The 25,442-nt window shown below is 36.0% G+C and overlaps 2 protein-coding genes across 2 annotated transcripts in view; both read right to left on the bottom strand.

Annotated features, from left to right (window-relative positions):
• The window catches only part of LOC102291499 (immunoglobulin-like and fibronectin type III domain-containing protein 1), a 16,195-nt gene extending 12,441 nt beyond the window's left edge, over window positions 1–3,754 (bottom strand). Inside the window, exons 1-2 of the mRNA XM_014332290.2 lie at window positions 3,678–3,754; window positions 941–1,027 (exon numbers count right to left, since the gene is read on the bottom strand). Coding sequence (XP_014187776.1) covers window positions 941–977 — 37 coding nt within the window. The 5' untranslated portion in view covers window positions 978–1,027; window positions 3,678–3,754. The remainder of the gene's footprint in view (window positions 1–940; window positions 1,028–3,677) is intronic.
• A 1,311-nt stretch (window positions 3,755–5,065) lies between these two features.
• On the bottom strand, window positions 5,066–19,339 carry igfn1.4 (immunoglobulin like and fibronectin type III domain containing 1, tandem duplicate 4). The gene is made up of 23 exons (XM_005917950.2): window positions 18,957–19,339; window positions 15,756–15,818; window positions 14,614–14,736; window positions 14,091–14,230; window positions 13,726–13,825; window positions 13,446–13,527; window positions 13,178–13,370; window positions 12,893–13,006; window positions 12,345–12,513; window positions 11,973–12,245; window positions 11,587–11,808; window positions 11,326–11,388; window positions 9,591–9,706; window positions 9,252–9,393; window positions 8,867–9,160; window positions 8,448–8,750; window positions 8,016–8,195; window positions 7,787–7,915; window positions 7,598–7,677; window positions 7,217–7,409; window positions 6,747–7,043; window positions 5,455–5,781; window positions 5,066–5,366 (listed from the first exon to the last, which is right to left on the bottom strand). The coding sequence occupies exons 2-23, from the start codon at window positions 15,799–15,801 to the stop codon at window positions 5,362–5,364; spliced, it is 3,591 nt and encodes a 1,196-aa protein (XP_005918012.1). The 5' UTR covers window positions 15,802–15,818; window positions 18,957–19,339; the 3' UTR covers window positions 5,066–5,361.
• Window positions 19,340–25,442: the final 6,103 nt, after the last annotated feature.

The raw sequence follows: 25,442 nt of genomic DNA, 5'->3' as shown, positions 1-25,442 counted from the left end.
CACACACACACACACACAAATTATTCAGTGTGAGAATAGCAGACTGTACGGCAGTGCAGAAAGAATTATTAATCCTAATTGTTATTCATATAATTTTTCCAAAATTAAATATGTGTCATAACCATAGGGAATTCTTCATTAAACAGTAAATGCATAGCATTGGAGTGAACACAAAAATGGTCAGTTCAGTTCAGATACAGGTGACAATGAAGAATGACACCATGTTAAACATCAAAAGAGATAAATATATGCATAAAATAACGATAGACATCATTTACACGATTCTCCAGTTTTTTAGTAGATTTGCCTGCAGTTGCCATGAGAGAAAGTGTGCTCCGAGTCCTTTTTTGCAACATTTGTTTTCTCAGTTCATTTTTATCCTGGATAGAAGCAGAAATGCCTGCTCTCTGTTATAGCTACCCACAGGCAGAATCAGCAACGACTGCAGCACAACAGTAATATTTGAAAACATTTATTGCAGTCTGTAGTTTAGAATTATCTTGAGTAATCCAGCTGGGGTTTTATTATCTCCAGGCTTGATGAATGATCTAAACTGAATTAGCTGATCACCCAAGGTGTGATGTAGGTCAGATGGATGTGCAGCCTACAAAATGTTGTAAGAACAGTGAGCTTGTCAACTGTGAAACACTGGTATACTACAAAGCTGGCCCATTAATGATTTCAGTCTCATCTGGCTCTGTTTTATTAGGGAATAGCTGTTCATAGTTTATATTTGTATGTTTCACATTAGCAAGTCAATGAGAGTTAAGTAGTCTGATCCTGAATGATAGTTAATCCTACTTACGGGTACAAATAAAGGAACCTAAACCTCCATCCCTTTATCTCCCATGGTAGACTTGCTAGACTCAGCAGCTGTCGCTGTTTTTATAGAAGCTATATTATATTATATAATATATAATATCACATTTTTCATACTTACCGAAGGCTTTTGGGTCCTGGTTTGTTTTTGAACTCATGGCAATGTTTGATTGTTGATTATCAGATCAGAGGTGCGATCCTTGTGTGGCTAAAGTACAAAGAAAGACTGTCACTGTTAACTAATGCTGTCATTATAATCAAAGCTGATTTCATTAGTATTAAAAAGCCTTACATCTACTCACCAGCCACTTCATTACACTTCATTTGTTACACCTGTTCAACTGCTTGTTAATGGAAATATCTAATCAGCCAATCACATAGCAGGAAGCCAGTGCATTTAGGTATGTTGAAATGGTCAAGACAACCAAGTGAAGTTCAAACTAAGCATCAGAATGGGGGGAAAAAGGGTGACTGGAGTGACTTTGAATATGGCACGATTGTTGGTACTAGACACGCTGGTCTGAGTGTTTCAGAAATTATTTACAGAGAATGGTTCAAAAAAGAGAAAAGTGACCTTCGGTTTTCTTGGTGAAAATGCCTTTTGATGCCAGAGGTCAGAGGAGAATGGCCAGAGTGTTTCAAACAATTGAACATTGTATAAAAACACCCCATCCTTGCTGAGTATTGTCACTGAGCAAATCCAGCCATTTATGGCCACTGTGTACACATCTTTTGGAAGCTACTTCTAGCCAGGTGTCGTGTCACAAAGCTTAAATTATTTCAAACTGGTTTCTTAAACATGACAATGAGTTCACTGTACTTAAATAGCTTCCACAGTCACCATATCTCAATCCAGCAGAGCAGGTTTAGGATGTGCTGGAATGGGAGATTTGCACCAACTCTGTGATACTATCGTGTCAACATGAGCCAAACTCAGTTCTAGCAAGATGTAACTAATGATGTAATGGGTGAGTGGATGTTATGTTTTATGCATTTTATACAAATTTAGCCTTGAATAATAATGAAAGAAAATTGCTGCATGTTGACATGATAAAAAAGGTCCAGTTTTCAGTACTCATACTTCATATTGTCCATATATGACCAAATTCATCCTTTATGTATTTTATTATGTTTCCCTTATATCTACATAATCAGCAGTTTGCAGGAAACTTGAACAACGTTTGTTTTTTTTTATCAGTTATTTGTTTATCTATTTATTTTTTGCAGGTAAGTAGTTTCTTTAGCTGAGATTATTAAATACATTTCATAAAGGAAACATCTAGAAGAAAATATATTATTTCTTTACTGCAGCAAAAATTATGAGGAGTCTTAATTTTTTTTTTTCTTTTGCAGTCAGTTATAGTCAGTCTCACTTAACCATTCTTTTCTAGTAGCTGTTAGTGTTGAAAGAATCAAGGGCACCTAGAAACAGAGCCATGGGCAACTAGAGTTTGAGAAATCCTGCCTTCAAGCATCTTCTCATGTATCATTAAACTGGGAATTCCTTGACTTCCTTGACTTCCTTGACTTCCTTGACGCGTGACTTGTGCAGACAGTTGGAGACATGCTGGGACACTGTAAATGGGGAATGTGAAATCCCACCTAGTGACTCACTCCACCCAACTGCCCGTGGAGTCAGGTGGCTGTGCCAACAATTTAACTGCTCAGGATCCAAACATAGAAGAGAGCTCAGTGTGTTTATATCAAAGTGATAAGGCGATGAAGTAACCTGTATATCTTTTTTTTTATGCCATCAATGCTTAAAACTGCTCTTTAGCTTTATAATACTCCTTAGAGATATCTCTATGTAGGCTCTTAGTCATCCAGGTCATAATAGCATCAAAAGAAGATGACTGCACTTCGTTAAGTCTAATTTAAAAATAAACTTCAGGTTCAGTACACTGAACTTTTCTTAAGTGAAAAGTGGAACCTTAAATAACAGTGGATAGTAAACCAAAGATATGTTTCGTATAGGTTATTTTTAATCTTTAAGTTAGTTCAGTAATTATTTTAATGGCTATAGAGCTGAGAGGCTTTTAATTAGAACAAAATGGACCTTATATCAAGATTATGGCCATAAGGCTTTTTTATGCAGTGTTTTATTTTTAGGACCATAAAAGAGACACTGAAAATGTGAAAAAAAAGCATATCTGACCTTCATCTACAACCCAGAAAAAAAGCTTAAGCTTTGATGTGTCACAGTGTCTGTAGTTCAGACCTAGTTTATAGGTTCAGTCTTTTGTAAGTCATGGGAAGCCAAATGGGAAAGTCACACAGTTAAATGTCATTCATTGTTGAGATCTTAAATGTTTGGACTGATCTCAAAAGGTCAATTAATGTTTCTCCTTTTCATAGAATTGTTGTAGAAATTGATTTTTTGACTGTATTGCATTAAAGGTTGTACTACCACACAAGAAGATAACATTGCAGAAAGATATCACTTTGATATAGCAATTTTGGTAATATACAACCAAGTCATAAAATCTCCAGGATCTTTGTCTTCTGTTTTTCTGTTTTCAGTATTATTTGACTTCTATAGCAACTGAAAATGTCTTGATGATTTTCTTTATTAAATTATGTTTGGGAAATTATTATAGGTGTAAATTTACAGGATACTCATTTACTAGAACTAGACTGCACTTTCAGTCCTAATATAGGTCTTATCAAATAATACCTTTTTGGTGTGCCATTGTTATAAAATAGCACTAAAAGTCTTGCCGAATTTGCTTGGTTGTCAAAAGCACTGCATAAGAATTTCAGTCAAACCTCATGTTTAAAATATTAGTTTAGCAGTTCTTTTGGGACACTCATTAAAATTACTAACACACATTTTTTCTAATAACATAAGTTGTACTCACTTTTTGTTTTTTGTCGTCTCTGATCAGTTATCCGCCTTCAACTTGTGCTCTTCTCACTACCCAATATTTCAAAGGGGACACTCCTTTTTGTTCGGTGATAAACGTTTGGAGCACATAGAAACCCTTACATGGATAGTTGGTAAAAATCCATATTACAACGCTGGTAAAGGCTCGAGGCTCATCTTACGCATCTCTATGAAAGCGATCACTTTGCAGTTGTCACTGGAAATACATTATGACTGTTCATTCAATCTGGCATTGGAGATTCTGAGTCAACACTTTTGAAACATTACTGTTGAGAACATAAAAATCCCATCAGCACTGTATATTAATATGAAGATTTAAATTGCACCAGATTCAAATAAAACTAAGATGGATTCCAGCATATTCTCATTAATTACAATTACATTAGGAATGGTTATTACCATACTCCATGGTTCAAGGTTCAGACTTATAATGCCTATAATTTCATTTTATAGGCAAACTATCTAACTTAAAGGTTTTGACTGGCAGCTTCACGAGGTCTATAGTAATATGATCACTGTACTATGGACTTTATTGGTCAATAAACATTAACATGAGACATTTTATTTGGTAAAATAATCTCTAATTGAAATGAACAGATTGACTGTTCCAATAGGCCGCTAAATGTATCAGCAGAAATTCTCACAGCATGCCTTTGGTATTTGGGAGGTCACACTGTGTCTGCTTTGGCATTATAGAAAGGTGGTTGCTCGTGGTGTTGGTGGTATGTTGGACTCTGTGTACTGAGCAGTGGTTAGCAGTCAGAGGTTAAACAAGCATGGCATATCAGCGCAGTTAGAATAGTTACTCTGACCTTTTTAAAGTAAATGACTCAACTGCAAGAAAACTCTGATGACATCAGGAATATCACCACTGAGCTGACAATGGAAGGAAATGCGGTAAGGACTTTTACATAATCTAGTAGACATTTACACAATTTCCTTAGGGATTAATACAGTATTCTGATTGTGAGACTGTGTTAATATAAGATCATTGCTGCATTATTTTACTCTATTCAGTAACTATACACTGCTAAATGAACAGGTTAGATCTAGTACAGTAACTATTCTGATTGTCAACATGGACTTCTTTCATAGTAGCTTTACAACACTAGATAAAATGCAAATCGATGTCTTTTTATTTAGATCTACATGAATAAGTATGTAAAGGAAATGGATATGTGGGAATGATAATAAAATGCACACTTGGATCATAAGTGCTTGATGTAGAACTGTGACGTGCATATTGTCATGGGCTCATAAATTGGAGCCATGTGGTGCTTGAAACCCATGCAATGCTTTGTATCAGTGAAAAATAGAAAAAGTTCTCAATAAAACAAGAATAAGTGAGAAGGCAGAACACTGAGTACACATCAGTTTGTTGATTTATTGCGGTTACAATTTGACAGATGTTTTTATACTGAAGATTGCCACTTCACTCATTTTAATAGTTATTATTACCAGTGACAGGGTAACAATTGTAGATATTGCACTTCAGACACATCAAATGAGTTTGCATTAAAGCTCTTTTTTTTTCTTCCCACACTTTGTATTGAAAGTATACTATTTCTGTTATATAGCAAACCAAAAAATTCATTTTATTTCTGTATTTTCCACAGGATCTCAGTAAGAAGAAAAGCTCCACAAAGGTTTGTTGCCAATTAATCTGTTCAGAAAAAAAGCAAAACAATTATAAGAATAAACCCTTCATCACAAACTACAAAAATATAATAATAATCTTAAATAAAGCTTACCTCTGACAAAAATTTTAGCGGAACACTCTGCCTTGCCAAAAGAGTTAACTGCGACTACCTTATATTCCCCACTGTCCTTTGGCCGAACTCGGAGAATATACAGGGAGCAGACACCAAAAGAGTTGGTGATGTAGTAATTATTGTCTGAGTTGATGCAGGTGTCATTCAGGTACCAGGATACAGTTGGGGTGGGATATCCTCTAACGGCACATGTCATAAAGAGTTGGTAACCTTTAGGTGGTGTGTGGACTTTCAGAGGGACCAAGATAGATGGAGGTCTCTCAAAGGAGACCTCTGTGGAAATAATTCCATTTGAAGTTACTGGAACTTAAAGAGAAGGAGCGTTCAAAGTTAGTATTTAAAGTCAGATTTTAATAATGTCAATAAAGGTCCAAGAATATTTGCAAAATTCCTTCGTACTAATCATATTTCAAATAGCAGCATTATAACAGTTTTACATATCCAGTGCAACCCTGAACTTTTCTTGATATGTGGTAGAGCTCAATGTGAGAATACATATCCTGTCAGCTCCCTAATGCAGTCTGTGCCTGTTTGTCTGGGAAATGTCAGTGTGAGCGAATGTAAGAATAATAATAATCATCTGGAGGATTTACAGTGACGCTGAAGAAGTTGTCATAGTATGGCGTTCCACACATGATGCAGCTAAACAAAGCCTTTATATTGTGTGCTAAATTTGAGAAAGGACAACATCATAACTGTGATGACTCTGCCCAGTCTGCCTGATGTGTGCTTTTGAGGTTGGCAGGGAATGAGGTAAGGTAGTTTCTGAGCAGGAGCGCAACTGTTGGCTAATTGTTTTAAAGTGCGTGGTAGCTATTGTTCTCTCTTGTCCCACCAGGTGAACATATGTTTTGCTTAAGTTTTATTTTGTTTTCTTTTTAAAGATGCAGGACTGTTTTAAAAATGTATATACTGTACTTTTAGTTCTTAATACAGTGTATTGTCCACTTTTAACTTGCAGTCTTTTATAATATGTTGGCCTGGGTTAGCCAGGCAGGTTTTTAAATACACGAGGAAAACCTCAGAATCATTCTAACAGTTTGATTGTTCTTGATTGCTCAAATTATGGTACCTCTTACATTTTTATTATTAATGTAGGGTGTGCCTACAGTGATGACAACAGATTTTAAATGACACAAAATGTATTTCATGAAAATGTTTGTTTTCTGACAAATTAGCTGTTATGGTCACTGGAAAGCACCTAAATTATCAAACTAATACACCCTATAGTTTAGTTCACTGTTATGGCATAATCAAAATAACTAACCCACCTTTATTGATGTTGGTGCCCCATGTAGGTGACGGAGATGGATCGGACAGTCCCATATCATTCTTGGCATAGATTCGAAAATGGTACTCTGTCCCAGGAAGGATGTTGCTAGCTGTGTATGTGTTAGTGAATAGACGGTCTGCTATAGTTTTCCAAACTCTGTTGAGGGAGTCACGTTGAGAAACCATGTAGTACAGGCGGTCATCAAGCTCCTGGTCTGGTGAGGGAGCCCATGATATCACTAGCTTTCCATGTACTGTTTGCTCTAGTTCCACAGGCCCTGGAACCTTGGGTTCATCTAGCAAAAAACAGAATAAGTTACAGAAAGTGGGATAATTATTTTGCTAATACTCTGGTTCAGTTCGGCAAATTGAATAACAATATAGTCTATTATATATTTCACAAAGTTCAGAAACTAGTAGTGATACAACCTGTTTTACATTAATCATAGGCTGATATCTATGTCCTTACCTGTGACTCTAAGGTCAATGTCAAATGAAGCCTCACCCACAGAGTTTTTGGCTTTAATAGTGTAGATGGCTGAATCCGAGCGCTTTGAATTGGGAATAACAAGCTGAGATGTTCCCTCTGTATTTATGATATTAATCCACGCAGATATTTTCTCGTCATCCTTCAGCCAAGTGATCTGAGGTGGAGGTTCAGCCTGAAGATATCAATATCAGATAAATTACCTTAAATGTGAGGCAAATCCTCCCTTGTCATGCTGTGGTGAACTTACAACTCAAAAAATATGACAAGGGAAGTAAATGCAGAAAATACTGGCATGACAGATTTAAGAGTTATTAAGGGATGAAAAAATACTTGGAAACCTGATTTTAGGTTCATTCATACCTCAAAGCAAATTTTGATACGAGCAGAATTTCCTGCTCTGACAACAATGAAGTCCTCTGGATCCTTAAAGCAAGGTCTCACTGGATATAAAACACATAAAACATTCAAATTAATGCAGGAAAAAAAAATCACTGCTCTGGATAACTAAGGTAATCATTTATATTCACACTGAAGCATGTCAAGACTTACTGTTGGGATTCTTTGCACACACCATCGCAGATGGAGGGCTTGGATCTCCAGATCCTGACTCATTGATTGCTGTAACCCTGAACTCGTACTCTGAACCCTCAGTGATATCTTTGACTGCGTACTTTATGTCTGGAAAAATATGATTAATGTCAAGATAAAAGAGTCAATTTTCTTTAATGAAAGGTGCTAATTGTTCTTTAGGAGTAGAAATTATTTTTGTTTTACAAACCTTCAATAGGTTCATTAACTGCATTTAGGGGAATCCACTGATTTGTGTCCTTCTTCTGTTTCTCTACTTGGTACCCAATGATCGGCACTCCTTTATCATCCTCTGGAGGGGTCCAGGTCAAGTTGATACAGGTTTTTGAGGCACTTACCACTTTAGGAGCACCAGGAGGGCCGGCGAGTACTATAAAATAGTGAGAAGTCTAATTAATTAAATACTCTCATCATTAATAATTAGGACATACTTAAATTAATCAAAGACATTTGCAAGCAGTTTCTCTTAAAGAGAGCATAAATTCCAGCAATGATAAAATGTTAGACTGCTATAGTAGCTGCAGTGATAAAGTATTTAACGCAATCACAAAAGCTACATGAAAGCATTTTCATTTGGATTTGCCGAGAAACACTAAACACGACTTCATTTTTCTACACTCACTCATTATGCCAGCCATTATGCTTTCAGCTGTCTCCAGGGCATCACTAATACCCTCAGGGTTTTCTGCATAGATGCGATAGTTGTATTTCTTTCCATGTGTCACATTCCTGTCCCTGAAGGAGGTCTTGTCTGCTGAGACGTCTCCAAGTTTTGTCCACAGACTCTGTCCTGTCTGCTGCCGTTCTATAATGTAGTTGGTTACAGCAGAGCCGCCGTCGTCTTTGGGAGGGTTCCATTTAATCTCAATTATTGATGAGGTAGTTTCAACAGTCTTCACTGGACCCTCTGGTGGACCGGGTCGATCTAGGTATCATGTTAAATTTTAAACATAAGTATGGGAGTTAACAAATATTAGAAAGTTTATTGATTTACCCTTTAGAAAATCTCATTTTCACATATATTTATCTTTGTTTCCATACCAAGCACAATAAGCTTAGATGTGGCCTCTATGGCTCCAAATGGGTTTTTCAGCTGGATCTTTATTTCCCCTGTGTCTATCCGCAGGCAGTCTCTGAACAACAGGCGGCTGTGATTGCGCTCCCTCACAATCTTAACTCCTCCTCCATCTTTCAGCTCAGTGCCATCCTTGAACCAGTTGACCTCCAAAGACTCCTGAGGAGGAAAGGGCATCTTGAAAGCAGCATTTTGTCCCGCTCTTACTATCACAGGTTTAGAGAACTTGTGAAGGTCATCTGGATCAAACTCAGGTACATCTATGAAACACAAAGCACAAGTCCATTTTAAAGATCTGTGACTGTTTTGCCATTTAATAGAAGTGTAACAGTGAGAGAAAGTATATTATACCTCCAACTGTAACCTTCCCTTGTGTGCTGTGTTCCCCTGATGTAAACTGATAAATTCCAGAGCTGTCATCACTGCAGCTTTTAATTCTTAGCTCATGAGAATTTCCATCTTTGGTTATGGTGATCCCAGCACCTGAGTTTAACTAAAAAGGAAATTAAAAAAGCAAAGGGAAAGTACCTGATATGGCAATTTTGTTAACACAATTTGTTATATAAAATTAGTTAATGATAGAAACATACTGTAGGTAGAGTTTTCTTGTTTTTCATAATACTGACTTATTCCAAATGCTATCTAAAATTGAAAAATATAGATTTAATAATACTTATTCATTGGCTTTACCTGCTTTCCATCTTTGAACCAGGTGCCATCACTGTCAATGTTCATCTTCACTTGCAATTCAGCTGATTTTCCTCGAAGGGCATAAATATTAGAAAGTCCAGAGGTAATTCCAGGCTCTAGGAAACATAAATGCATTTAGAATCCTCTTGACATTCTTTGTGATGAAGCTTTGTCTTTAAAACTGCATGCATATTGAATAAAAACAGAAAACATACAGTATTTAAACGTTTCGTTTTTATTAATTTCAGTAAATAGCTGTTCAAATGAAGGTGAGAACTTTCTAGATGTTTTGGAAGGTTTTTCTGTAATTCTTCAATAGTTTAACAAGTTTGTGAAACAAACAAGTGGCCACATCTGGGGATGGCTGCAGTTACTGGCTCTAAAGACAAGAAAGTCCCTATAGACTCCCAACTTAAAATCCACTTTAGGCCTGAGTCTGTATAAGTCTGTATAACACAGACTGAAAATCACCAGTGAACCCCTGGTAACCACCAGTTGTCAGGGAAAATGTGTATTCCCTGACCAGCTTGTGAATGGTTGCTGCTAGATGAAATCACTCACAAAAGGGCTGCTGTACCAGATACCTTTTTGGAAATACTTTGGTTGCTAAAAGATTCCTACGGTTTCCTATTGTTTATAGTAACTGTCTGCAAACACTAATGCTAAATAATCAGCAAGCGGTACTGAAAAACTTGAAAAAGTGCAACAGAAACTATAAGAAATATATGACCAGTGTACTTGTCAACAAGGGTTCCTCCACCAAGTTCTAAGTTTTTTTTTGTTTTATCAAATACTTATTTCACTCAATGAGTTCCAGACCGAGGGCGATTGGAGGCCATTTTTCTTCCATTTCCTAATAATTGCACCAACAGTTGTCACATTCTTACCAAGCTTCTTGTTGATGGTCTCATGGCACATTCTAGCCTTTAGCAGGTTTTATTGATTCACTGATTGAGTTGTAAGGGATCAAATATTATTTCGCTCAATGACATGAAAATCAGTTTATAACTTTTATGTCATTCCTTTTGGTTTTTTGGTTTTTTTGTGTGGTTTTTTTTTTTCCCCCTCTGGATTTTTGGTTGATATTCCGTCTAATTAAAATCTATCTGCATTAAAAAAGTAAGCAGGGTTTCGAATAAAACATACATTGATGTTAATGTGTTATTTTTTACACTTCTGTTAAAGTCGTGTAAGCTACTATATAGATATTTTATTAGTCTTTCTATATTGTTAGTACTGTAGTGCTTTTTCAGTTTTAAATATCTGGCATGCCTGCATATGCAAGTGGTTGATTTAGCATTTCACTACCATTGGTTTCCTCAGGTGAGTGGCCTGATGGCAATAACAACAATAAGTGATTTAAACTTGTCTGTGGCAGCTTCTCGTTTTGATGTTTCACCTATGTGCGATCACAGACAGTATGACAATGCTATTATTATTATTCTGTGTTTGTTGATAATTTCAATGACTTGCAACTCAGTTTCAGTACTTTTATTTTGTCATAATAAAAATAATGATTTTACAACATCAAAAAAAGGTAAAGTCAGCTAAAATCTATCCTTGAAGAGGTAGTTACATAATGAACTGATTACATTATGAAGTTCAGCCAAAATATTACTGTGACCTCACTAGCAGTTTTATATTTATATTTTGGCAACTGTTTACATAAATAATACTTTTAAATAGTTAGATGTAAGAAGGACTTTAGGTCTCAAAGTAATTTATAGGATCTTACCAGTGGTTGTTGCCTCCACAACTGGTGGATGTGAACCTGTCATTGTTGGTTCATTTACCACTCCTCATCAACCATAAAAAAACAAGTCAGAGGTTGATAGATTAACACATTATAATTACCCACATAATAACAAAAATTGACTAACCACATAAACAACATAATATTCGTATGAAAAGGTGCATCACACTTATCTAAAATGACATTTTCTCTCTTGGTTAATGTGGTTAATGTTCATTTAAAACCACTTCTGGGCATTCTTACTTGGTTTGGAAGCTGCAGATCCAGCCACAACTGGAGTGTCAGTGGGTGCAGCAGGTGGAGGTGCAGCCTCTTCAGAAGCTTTCATTTGCTCTTTTCTTTCCTCTTTCTCCTTTTCTAGTTTTGCTTGTTGCTCTTTGGCAATTTTCTGTAAATCCTGCCCAGATCCCCCTGCCCTTGTTGTTTTCCTTGCTGTCTTTTTACCCTTTTGTGCATCTTTATCAGCTGAATTGGGAAAGACAATTAGATTTGTGACAGTGTGCACTTAAAAAAATGTATTTTATGTCATGAACTCAATAATAGATTAAATTAATCTAATCTTTCAAAAAATATTGTCAGTTAATTATATCATATATTATAAAATAGCCTTTTGGTGGGAGATGATATACCTTCAATGACAAGCCAAGCACTGCAAGATTTTATCCCTGCACAGGCACAATAAATTCCTTTATCTGCCACCATGCAGTCTTTAACCAGCAGCCTGTGAATGAGCTTGTCTTCTGAAACCTCAATGTCATATTTATCTCCCTGTTCCAGTGGCACATTTTTGCCAAACCACAAAATCTTGGCAAAGGGGTTTGACAAGACGCACTCAAATATGGCATCTTCTCTCTCTTTTGCCTTTACTTCCTGAATCTTCACCAAGAAATCCACCATGGGGACTAAAAAATAAGACATTTGTTTATTATACTACATTATGCATGAATTTATTTCAACATCCTTCATTTTGTTGTGTCATGTGCAATTGTAAAAATGCTTACTTTTAAAATCAGTGGAAAACATATTGACATCCTCGACATCCAACTGGTACAGCCCGGCATCCTCTGGCATTAGGTCTCTCATGCTGAAAATGTACTTTTTTCCAATTTTCTTAAGGCTGTGCTTGAGCTTATCACCCAGTTCTTTTGTGTAAGGGATCATTTCACCATCCTGTGGAGTGTGTGTGTATATACATAGATTGTTATTTTCATATGTTTTTGTACTTGCATAGCACAATGTAGCTGCAAGACAATAGCAAAACAAAACAAAACAAAAGTCTTATTTGATTAAATATTGATAGCATTATAACAGGATTTCATCAAAAAAAAAGTAAAAACTCATTACCAAAGCTGCATATCTAATGTTTAAACATAAAAAATTAATTCAAAGGTTGTTATCTGGTATATATCATCTAATTATCTTGATGTATCTTTGCAAGCACTGGTCATATTATGGCTGTGGTATTTTGGGGTGTTCCTAGATAATGACTCTATTCATTGTTTTCTACTATTATGGTTTAGTAGCGTTACGACTTCATTCTATAACTTACCTTGTACAGGAATATAGAGCTGCTTTGTTCAATGAGGTCCATGTCTATCTCAAAGGATGCAGTGCCATCTGCATTGACCTGAATAGGTCTCAGATTAGAGAGGCTTTTGACGAACTGGGACAAAAACAGAGGAAGTAATAAAAGGAAAGCAAACAGACATTTTTTTGCAACTAAATAGCTTTATTTATTTTTTCAAGAATAAACTTATAAACAAATTTAAGCTTGTATAGTCAACATCAAGCCTCATAAAGGAAGTAAAAAAAAATCATGAACCGAATCACAGACCTGTGCTTGTTCTTCCTCCCTTTCTTTCTTCATTTCGTTTAATTTCTTGAGCATCCAACGATAGTCAGTTACCCCAAACTCTGCACAGATTCTCTCATAATCTTTCTTGTCAGCGCTAAGTAAAAGCTCCCAAAATTTTGGATCCATTTCTCCCTCTTTTTTCTCAGGTTGCTCAGATTTGGGATGAACCTTGCTGGAAATGGATATAGTAAACAATTTGTAAATCTATATATGACGCATGGTGATCAGTAGACTACCTCAATCCTACCTTTTCCTTTTTAGAACAGTCTTAAAATCCCCTTCTATTGCATCAGCTGCTTGCTTTTGGGCTTTGTTTTTTTTAAAACCCACTAGAAAGTAAAAAAAGGATAATACATTATCAACTATGTAGGAAAAAGTGAAATGACAGAAATAGCCTTAAGCGGAGAATTAACAAAGTATCAAATTTGGCAGAATCTACATGCAGACTCAAATACGTGCAGATTTAATAACTCTATGATTGCTTTCATCACACTATCTCCATATCTATACAAGCAATTAGTCCTTACCTTCAATCACATTTAAAACAACTGTGACCATGGCTTGTCCATATTCATTTGTGGCGAAGCATTTGTAGGTATCTGCTTGATCTGGGGCAACATTTGGCATCTGGACAGTAAAAGATATACTGAGTGTAATGGACCTAGATAATTAACAACCAAATGTGTTAAATTTCATTTTGATCTCATTTATCACAATTCATGGTGTGGAAGTCAATAATGTGGTTATTATTGAAATTTGTATAACTGTACTTTTTGTAACAAATATTATTTACCTTTGATGTAATCAAATATCTTTGTCTTATAGATTGTCTTTACATTATCTGCTTCTTCTTTATGTGAATATGTTGCTTTAGTTTTACTGTATCACTTGCCTCAAATGTATGCTCATTGGAAGGGGAATCGTATTTACTCTGGTACCGGGAAGTATCAGACACATCTCCGTTATTTCTGCTCCATGTTACAGTTGGTGTTGGGTCTCCAATGACAATAGCTTTAAAGAAAGCAAATTTCCCTGTAAAAAAAGAAAGAAAAAAAAGAAAAAGACAGGTCACTCCCTGGAGACAGTGAAGAGATCCAAATATATACGGTGACATTTAGTATGGATATTAAATTGAAATGGGTGAACAGTACCTGTTAATGCATTCACATTACAGAGGCAAAAAGATCATTTGTGTTATGCAGAATAGATTTGGTAACATTGTCACTTCTGCAGATGTTTAGTCACGGTTTTGCAATTCTACTGACACAGGCTTCTTGCTTTTGAAAGGCAGAGACTTTTTCTTTGGGCAAATTGAATTGATCTAATCCATTTAGCAGAATCACATATTTCCTTGGGATGTTTTTCCCCTGAATATTAATGTTTAAAATGATTATTTTTTTTGCTATGAAACATACCCTCTTGGATGGTCAAAGCAATTGGCTTGCGGGTGAAGTCTGGATGGCTCTTTCCCTCTGGCAGTGTCTCGATAAACTGTGTAATCATCACTCCTGGGACCTTAGATTTTTTCTTGATCCCAACTGTCAAGAATTGGAAAATGAAATGTCAGTGGCAATACATGTGACACTTGGAGCAAGGAAAAGGATGAAAATCATAGCCGTAATTGTATTCACTGTCAAAATCTGTTGTTTTGTAAGCAAGCCCCCTTGAACCATTGCTGAAAACACATTCTCTTACTTGATATTTTAAAATGTTAATGTTACTCACCTTATCACCACTCTGAGTTATATACTAAATGTAGCGTTTGCGTTTCAGTCAGATTTACCTCTTTTACATCTTCTGTATGAATCCATATTTAAAATTCAGCCTGAGAACAGATGTTTAGTAATACATACATATTCACACAAATTACATGCGTATCAAGAAATTCATTGCATATGAGTTTTTGATGCCTTCATGAGCAGTAGGTAGATAAATGGCTAACATTTTTTTTCTGTTGCTTTCTTTACCTTCTTTACCACTGTAGTTCTCTGCAGCAGGAGCTCATAAGGCATATGTTAAGAAGAATGTACTGCATGGATCAGCATAGTAGTAACATTGGATTCGACTTAAAAGTTTAACTGACCCAAAAAACAAACAAGCAAGCAAACAAAATAAATAAATTGACCTGCAGAATATTTAATGAATAGTTATGCTATATAACTATTTAAAAAGTAGTAACAATATATAATCTGCACTGTAATGGTTACAGTACACATTTCCTATTCTATATTGCTACAGCTTATCAATGAACGTGTGCTTGCTTAAACCTGTAATATTGTCTGCCTGATGTATGGTATAGTCTTAGTAATAGGAGGAATGTAATAGACAATGTACATTCATGACTAGCAGATAAATTCAGAATTATGCAAATATACCTAATTTAATAATTTTCTCTCTAGAGTCATAGTACTTATTTAATTTGGTTAACACTTGCATGTTGCAGATTGATGTTAAAATTAGAATAATAAAGCAAAAATCATTTGTTTAAATTTGTACAGACAGTGTTTTGCTAGTCGAGTATTCTGTAGTGCTGTAGACAGTTATATGTAGTGCTCACCTTGGCCAGCGGCTGTCCCGTCTGTCGCTTTTGATTTTCTAATCATCTTGGGTCTTTTGATTCCTGAATGGATTCAGCAAGAATTGGGGAGAAAAGTTAATTTATTTAGGAAACATAACACAATATTTTCAGTGTACTAATTTATTAAAATAGCAGGAGCATTTTTTAGTTTTGTATTACTGGATTATTGAGTATTATTAAGTATTATTGAAAGAAATTGTTTAAAGATTCAGTTGAAACTGAGACTCAAAAGTTATCTGGCACCGAACAGCTTAAGAGAGGCGTTGCGAGATGTGACCAACCTTTCATTAAATCATTATGTGCAGGAAAATTTGGCCATGTTTGAAAATGTTCTTCTTTAGAAACTACAAAATTGTGAGTTTTTTGTTTTTTTTTCTGGGGGACTGATTAGTTGAGGACAAATTCAAAACAAAGAAGGGTTAAAAATGTAGAACCTGTTATGAGAGTTCTTAAGGGAAATACTGTGACTGGTGACAAATTCAGACTGACTACACGGCAAAAGACACAGAACATGGACATCTGTTTTTGCATGTCGTCTAACTCTTGCCCTATGCCAAGAGTAATTAAATTAAGGAAATCAACTTTTTAAGAATAGCTGAGGGGAAAAGCCCATATTTCTTACCTCACTTTATGATATTATTGTGCAAACTATTATTAATTTGTAGTTTTCTTCTTGTGTCGTTAAGATACAGCAAGCTGACGTGTTGTTTAAATGATTACATGCTTAGCAAATTCACATTTTTATGATCTTAAAGATCCATTCACAGCAGGGATCTCTACATGGCTTTCATTACCCACATGATTGCTATACTTAGAATGACAAATGTCACTTGACTAAAATAGACTGAACATTAATTTTAATGGATTCAGTGTTGCTGGGGCTTAAGCGGATTTGCAGAAATGTTAATATTTCGTTAGAACATTAATGCATAATTGCAGGAATTAGATATTTTTATCAGTGCTGGTTTTAAGAAAGATGAGATTGTATGAAATGATACGAAAACTAACAAATTCTGTCAATAAATCCTTTTATAACCATCACTCTGGTTGAAATAAATGATAAGCTGATGTATTTATTTATTACTTTTATGGGTTTTTTTTATAATTTTTTTATTTTGTTTCCATATGTTGAGAAACATCAGCTTGATAGATTTTATAATGACAGGAAGAGATCTGGGATTATATACTGTTTAGTATTGTATGCTGAGATTGTCAAAGCTGTCAGTCAAAACAAAGTCTGACAGGGAAAAGAAAATAAGAGAAAAAAGGAAAAGAAAAACTGTACATGACTATAGGTTTAAACATGAAAACATTGCTTGGATCTCTAATTTTATATACTGTAAAAAATATCATTTGACAGAGAAATGCTAATGTTCCCAAATGTTAAATGTTCCCTCTTACACTTTAGCAGTTTCATCATTACACCTACATAGTTTGGTGGAGAGGGAATTTTTACAGAATTTGTAAATTCCTGTTGCTAGTGTTATGAAATGAGTTGCTTTGAGTGGATGTGAGTCACAGTCGATGAAAATTTGTTTCCCAAAACTCAGTGTTTCCAGAGCACTTTAGTTCGACCCATTTCCTGTGTCCCAGGACCAGTTAAAAGTTCTGTGGGCTGCGTTGAACTTTATGTCCGAATGAAATAACCTGTTTGATGTGTCAGTGCACAATGCAGTACACAGTACAGAGCTAATGTTCTGAATCATTGATCTAACAGCAGGGACGGGTGTAAGATGTCTGCAGCTGTTATGTCAAAATCCACCAAACTGTGTAAAGCTCTTTCACATATGTGTGAACAAGAAAAACTGTTTCTGAATGCCTGAGTAACTTGACTAATCATCATAATTTTTCAGTCTGTATAGCTCTACATTGTTGCTGATTAATTAGATACACTGACTTTATATTTCAGATGCGTGCGACATCTTTCATTCTCATGTATAGTATTTGCACAAACCTAGCACATCCCGGTATACACATGTGATATTCTAGGGTTTCAGCGCTTCATGGCTGTTGGAAGATGAGAAAACTGGACTGTCATATGATAGGTCACATGCCACATAAAACTGTGAACATCCCATCTTGCACATCTTAATATGCTTGTAAATCACTTGACAGGATAATGTCAAACTGAGGTGAAACTTTTTCAGTCTAGCAAATTAAATCACTATAGATTACCACATTTTCTATCTATGGGCACCAAACGGATAACCTTCATAATCAGTCCTTTTTAATTTTTGATGCATTTACTAATATCGCCTTTGCTGATGTTAACTTGTCGATGTTAATGCCACCAGCTGCTTCTCTGACTGGAGATGAAATACAGTACGGGATAGTATACTCAGACACTGAGAGCATCATAAAGATGATTAAAAGGGAGACACCGTGAGGGGCATGTTCACAAAGCATGTGGCTATCTACGGAGATGACGCTGATGCCAGTAGCTTAGAGTGCCAGGTTTGCTTAAATTGAATTTTTCCAGAATTTCACCATAATCTATTTTGTATTTTTATGCAGCTCATTTATCTATTTAAATCTTCATTTAAAACTTTTAGGGGCCATAAATTGACAAGCTGATGGATGAAAAATTAATAGAGCAGATTAGAGTAACTATTCATGAAGAAAAATTAAAGTTAGGAGTTTTAAAAAAATAACATGCTCTCAAAAGGATGGTTCTTGGTTTTAGGTATGGCTGTGATATTTTTTCTACGTGCACGGACATAGGGCAAAGTTATGAGTAGTAAGGATTTTTTGCCAACTGGCTACAATTGTATACAAGATCTGGAAATCACATAAAGCTCATTTTATTTGAACTCACGTAAGCAGTTACGTTTGTATACTGACGTGCATTATTGTTGCATTTTCAAAATTTTTGAAAAACCTTTTGAAATGCATATTTAATGAAACATAGGAGCTGAGTAATTAGAAAACAACTTCACTGTACTTAAATAATGTGAATGATGGAAAATTAAACCACTTTCATGTGCACAACAAAGAACTTTTATTAAGTCATCTCAGTTGTGTTTATAGGCAAATACTTTGCACAGTTTATCACATGGATTTACTGTTATCTTTAAGATTTAATATGGCCCAGAACTGAGTGTTAAAAACTAGAGCCATGTCTTAATACTTAACACCTTCATGTAAGACTGGTGATGTATATAAGATGAATGATGAACTCACCACAGTACTCCTGTGATCCTGTTCAGTGGTGCTGCTTCCCTGGCTGATATTCGAGTGTTGCCTTCCTGGTCTACAAGCTATTAAATCCTTACAGGAATGCCAATGACTCTGCGACAAGCTCCCACGTTGTCAGACACAGTGCCTGCCAAGACAGGGGATTGCTTTTTTTGTTTTTGGCATAAATCACAACCTCTAGATAGGAAGACGGAAAGCCAAGGCTGCCTGCAAGCCTTGTGCTGAGATGACCATAACTGGGACTTCTTGTTGACAAATACATAAGCTTCCTCAGGACATTTACTGTGAATGACACACCTAAAAATGAATCTTGTTATGATCACACATATCACTTTTACAAGACTTTACATTTTACATTCTCCCTGTTTCAGTTCCTTTATTCTGTCTCTTTCACACATTGTTACAGATCATTTAGAAATACTCAACAAAGCAAGTGTGTACACTAGTGTTAAAGTCTTCAGCCACCCCCATTACTTTATACTTTGCTTAAAAAATGGGAAATACAACTGTGACCACTACATCCTTCATACTTGCAGCTGACAGCCTTATACCCTCTAGTATTTATTCTTCAGTATTTGAATGGGCTTAATTAGCCACATGACTTGGTAGTAATGCTCTGAGAGGACTATAGGTGAGCTTTCTTCTGGGATGGTTGAACTAAAAGGGCCAAATGATAACAAATATGCATGGAAAAACAATAATATATACCAAACTATATTCTTTATATACGTTGCTGCACAGGAAAGGTGCAAACCACTGACAGATTGATTTCCTCATCTTTTGCCCCGAGAGCCTTCTAGTGGGCCCTGTGCTCTCTGTCTGGCACCATGGAGCCCGATTGGCATTTGCTATAGAATACCAGAACTGGCAGGTCCACCTCATACTGTTTACAGACATAAAAGGGTGTGGAGAAGCTGTTGAGAACATGCTGCCTGTAACATCATTCAGCATGACCTGTTTGAGAGTGTGTCAGTCATGGTCTGGGAAGTCATACTGTATCCTTTCAGGGATGCACAGACCTCTACAGATCTGGATTTTTGGGGTGTCTTTGATTTCAGACCCCCATAGATTGATCATTTTCAGTGCAGTAAATTATGTAGGATCTTTTCATTTCTAATACATTACCCATTCCATAATGGGGGGCGGGATTCCTGCGATGAAGGTGATTCCTTTTAATTGAGCAGTGTATTAACCTATAAGGACAGCTTTTCTGTTCTGCTGTCATTAAAATGTCTTCTTTTTCTTTTTTAATGAATCACCTTTGAAAGAGTGGGAAATCCTCTGAGGAATTAAAGTACTGCTCTTTCCAAAGCAACGTTTCTTGAGCACAGGACAGCAATCATTCCCACGAATTAAGACTGTATTATTTCCATTGTTTCTGTATTTACAGTAACAATGCAATTCTACCTAGTTGAACTACACTGTTACCTCCAATTGATGTTATTTTATACATCCAAAAGAATGTTTAATAGGGTAATTTTGTATTGACCAAGAATTGTAAAACTATTCACAGAAAATTCAAAAATTTATTTACTTTATTAGTATAAATATTTTTTCTGTTTAACGCACTTACCACCTTGGGGCTGTTTGCTTACATGTTAGGAGTCATTCCGACTTATCTTCGTTGGCACTTTAGACCACTGCCCAGTTATTGTGGTACCATAATAACAGAGTTATGCTCAGTCTGAGCATGAACTTGTGTGTGTGTGTGTGTGTGTGTGTGTGTGTGTGTGTTCAAGATGTTTAATAAAAGTCGGATGTGTGACACAAGAACTATGAGGTTCTCAGACAGTGAAAGCTGATATGAGAGGCTTGATGGGCTTGGCGGCATTTATTGCAAAAGGTCACAAAAGTCAAAAGCTTCAAATTCTACCCTCCAAAACAATGATGAAACAAGCTAAAATTGCACAAAGCAGTATAGTCTGAACTAAGGTAGTGTGTTATCTGTGTGTTACCATCACTTTTCAAAGGTTTTTCTCCCCTTTTCATTTAAATGCATAATATGTCAGTATACTTAGTATATTAGAACTACAGTTAAATGGCTGAAAGATCAATCATTTATGGCATATATTTTTATGTTCTCAAATGAGTGCTTATTTTAGGTTGTTAAATTAAGGGTATGCTTTTGTTCCTTACTGCATTACTACAGAGAATTTCTATATACCATTGGTATGTGTTTATAGGTTTCCAAATGTCAAAGCCTAATACAGGAAACTCCTACTAATGATGTGTGCCACTAACAATAGGATACAGTGTGGCTACTGATAATGTTTGCATGTCTTAGCACTTTATAAAAGATGTATAGTTATTTCACAGTTGTACTTTGTCATTCACATGAAATTGTATCACTTATGACTTTCCCTAGCAATTTGCAACACCAGAGTAAAAGGTAAATTTGAAGCCAGGCATGTATTTTCACACAGTATACACAGGTTTGTAGGAAAACTGAATGTTTTTGCCGTAAACAGTGTTTAAAAAAACACATCTAATGTTATTGGTGGTTTAAAATAGCATATCTATATTGTCTTTGTTTTAAAATCCCTTCCCAGACCCACTCACATGCTGGGCCATTTCACCTCAGGAAATCCCATGATAGGGTGAGGCTAGGTTTCACAGTGGGTTCACCCGAAGCCTTGGTTGATTATGACCCACACCCGTTTTCACACCTTGGCTCGTGTGATTAGGTGGAGGATCAATAGGGGATCCATGCCCCCCTTGGGGGACACTCCCACAGGGCTTAAAAAAATCTGGGTCTCCACCATCTGCTCTTAGAGCTGAAGAAGCTTCTTGAATGAGAGGTGAGGTGTCTTGAAGAAAATTAAAGAAGTCCGGATCCTTTTCTTTCAAAGCTCTTTAGATTGTTTGTGGGGGTTTTCACACCCCTTTTGTTCAAATGCAGCATTTTGCGATGTTCTAGACTTCAAGTTTCTCAAGCGTATTAAATGAAAATATTAAAACAATCCTTATATTATAATTGTAGCACAATTATTATTTTTTTGCACAGTGAACTCTGAGCCAATGTTTAAACATGAAAATCTAAAAAAAATAATATTGGTAAACTATATAAACTATAAAAGATAAAAGCCTGAAATATTTACTGATCTGTCTTACCATCAGAATGAATCAGAATCTTTAATTTGGAACAAATACATTGAAAAATGTCTAAATACTGATTAGATAAAATTTGAAAAAAAACAACAACAAAAAAACACATAACAACTTCACATTGCAAAAAAGGTTTCATGATTGGAGATGGAATGACGCAGATCTTGAAAATAAAAGAAAACATTCACATATTGAACTAAATTGTTCAGAGTACTATCAGGACTACTAATATTTTTGTTTTGTAGTTGTAGTTTGTAGTGTGACAGTTGAATGAAAAATTGCATTTTCTTCATTTTTGTGTCTAAGAATTTCATGTTAAAAAGTATTTTACTTGCTTTATTTTACAATATTGTGTAATTACAGATTCACATTGATGGTAAGAAAACACAGTAAAGATTCAAGCTATTATCTTTAATGCTTTTTGAGATATTCATGGTCAAGCATTGCCTTAGATTTCAGTGTGTGAAAAATGGGTCATTTATTTATTTGTATACTGGCTACGGATACTGACTACAGAAAGAAGCAATCATCACCCACCTCCTTTACATGGATGACATCAAGCTGTATCCCAATAGTGAACGAGACATCAATTCACTGAGCCAGACCACCAGGATATATACAGCAACGACATTGACATTTGAATTGGAGAAGTGTAGTCAGATGATAACGAAGAGAGGGAAGGTAGTCAGAACTGAGGGGATTGAACTACCAGAAGGCAACATTGCAGACATAGAGGATAACTACAAGTACCAGGGGATCCCACAGGCAAATGGGAAGCCTGTGACCCTGCCTGTGATTAGGTACCCTGCTGGGATAATAACCTGGCCAAAGGAGGAGATAGAAGCCACTGACATCAACACAAGGAAGCTCCTGACCATGCATGGAGGGTTTCACCAAGTCCAGCACCCTGATGCTGTACGCTTAGCGGAAGGAAGGAAGCCGAGGACTGGTGAGTGTCAATACCACATTCCAGGGTGAGACAACGAACATCCACGAGTACATCAGGAAGAAGGCCACGACTGACCGCATGCTCAGTGAATACCTCAAGCAGCAGAAACCCAAAAAAGAGGAACAAGAGGAGGAACTATCATGGAAGGACAAGCCCTGGACGGTATGTTCCACTGGCAGATAGAGGAAGTGGCTGACATCCACAAATCCTACCAGTGGCTGGACAAAGCTGGACTGAAAGATGTCTGAGGCACTAATCATGGCAGCACAGGAACAAGCTTTGAGCACAAGATCCATTGATACTGGTGTCCATCACACCAGGCAAGACCCCAGGTGTAAAGATGCCACTGAGCTAATCCAGCACATAACATCAGGGTGCAAGATGCTAGCAGGTAGGGCATACATAGAACATCATAACCAAGTGGCTGGCATAGTATTCAGAAACATATGTGGCCTGGCAGGTCTCCTGCCATCCCCTTGACATCAGAGACTGGCTGTGTGCACTATGTCCAGTATCTCTGGGTAAAGAGCTGTAAGCCATATCATCCTTCAAGCCTTCACTGTAAATCTGTATAACACTGCCCACAGTTCCTAAGTGCTGACATGGTAAGGGAACAGTCTTGTAGTGTCGTCTTCTTGGGATGCTCAGTTTATGGCCTATCTCTGACATTCCCCATTATTTGAAACTTGGCCTTCAATTTGGATGCAGCCATTCAAATTGAAGGCCAAGTTTCAAACTACATGAGCTTTTTTTCTTGCTCATGTAGTTTCCTTAGCATCCAGCAAAAATCAGTAGTTCAGAACAGATGCTCGTGTAATCTTTCTTGCCTGCACTCATCAACAGTTTGCAAAACTTGCCATTGATTTGTGGCTTTGTCTTTGTTTTCAATGTCAGCCATCCAAAAAGAGGAAAAAATGTCTTAGAAAATAACGTTGTATCTAAAAACATAAACCTGTCAAACCAAAACAGAACAACATTTCACCTGCTGTTGTACCTGCATGGTTCTGTTCTGCATAACTGAAATTGAGGGCATTTGCATTGTTATGTAGCAGAAGACGTAGCACCATACTTACAAATGAATGTAGAAAGAAAAATAAGATTTAGATTATAGATACTTTTGGCAATGTGTTTGCATATTTAGAAGATTCAAATTGATTGTTCTCATGTAATGTCAACAATATGCTGTATCACACTGTATCTCAGGGAAAAAGCAATGTGAAAGCTGCTGTTCTCAATATATTTATGCTCAGTCTTCCTTCATTTATATGGTTCAATAGTCCAATGACAGTATATTTGATAGCTACTTAAGCTTTCTCTATTAAATTTAATTAAAATTAATCATCGGGGCTCTGTCAGTTAATAAAAGGCCTACATATTTAATGGGTTTGTATGCTTGGTGTACTGTTGTGAAGCCATATTTATTAGTTGGCTTTTGAACGCTGTTATAAGTGAACTGATTGATTTATAACATGGACGTGCATATCATGTAATTTTCCCTTTTCCATTTGAAAGAATTTTAAAGTTTCAGAAAAAAGGTGTAAAAATCTAAAGAGCAATATGGTAAATATAAGCATATAAATGAGTGAGCTTGTTATGTGTAGTTTTTCCTGGTTCTTTTCTCTCATGAATACTATTAACAATAAATTTAGTCAATTTCTCTCCATAATGACATTAGCATGAGTAGCAATATGTTTGTTTTTTTTCACAATTATGCTTTTATTAAATGGTGAATATAAATAACAGCAATGTGGTTAGTCTAAAATAAATGAATAAATAAATAAATAATCTCTTAACAAACTGACTTGCCCAAATGAGATGGAGCCCAATCTATATACTAATGTTTTAAAGGATTTTAAACGAAAAAGGGGCAAACCCCAGAGTCAATAACTAAATTTAATACAAAGACACATATCACACAGAAAGCTCAAGAAATCTTAAATGTGAAAATAAGTTGGCAGCGTTAAACCTTATTCTGTATCTGATTTATATGGTTGTGAAATATAATTAGTAATACTAGAGTTTTTCAATTGTGTGTTTGTGGACACGATCATCACAGTGTTCTTGGCCATTTTACTTACCGTATTTTCAATTTCCATTGTCTGTTGTCAGCTAGGTTTCAGATGATTCTTGAGTCTGGGCTTTCTTTTTGAGATGCAGTAAAGCCTTTCAAAGACCCTCAGAACAACCTTTAACCACTGTTTTTTACTTTTGTTTGTTACCATAGTTCTTGGAGGTTACTGACTTAAGCCCTGGTATTGGATTCCTATAAGTTCTTGAAAAGGTGACAGCAGATAAATTGCAGCATTAAGGCTCACTAATATAATCCTCAAAACTGGAAAGTCAACTTTAGAATGGCAGCAGGGTGCTTCTGTGCTGTCTTATAGGATCTGATACAGAGGGTTGTAGTGCCACTGGTG

The sequence above is a fragment of the Haplochromis burtoni genome, unplaced genomic scaffold (assembly GCF_018398535.1).
Source record: "Haplochromis burtoni strain Fernald_Lab_line unplaced genomic scaffold, NCSU_Asbu1 Contig_26, whole genome shotgun sequence".
In the NCBI taxonomy this organism is placed as follows: Eukaryota; Metazoa; Chordata; class Actinopteri; order Cichliformes; family Cichlidae; genus Haplochromis; species Haplochromis burtoni.
The sequence above is the reverse complement of the archived record's forward strand: the minus strand, read 5'-3'. Positions and strand labels throughout refer to the sequence as shown.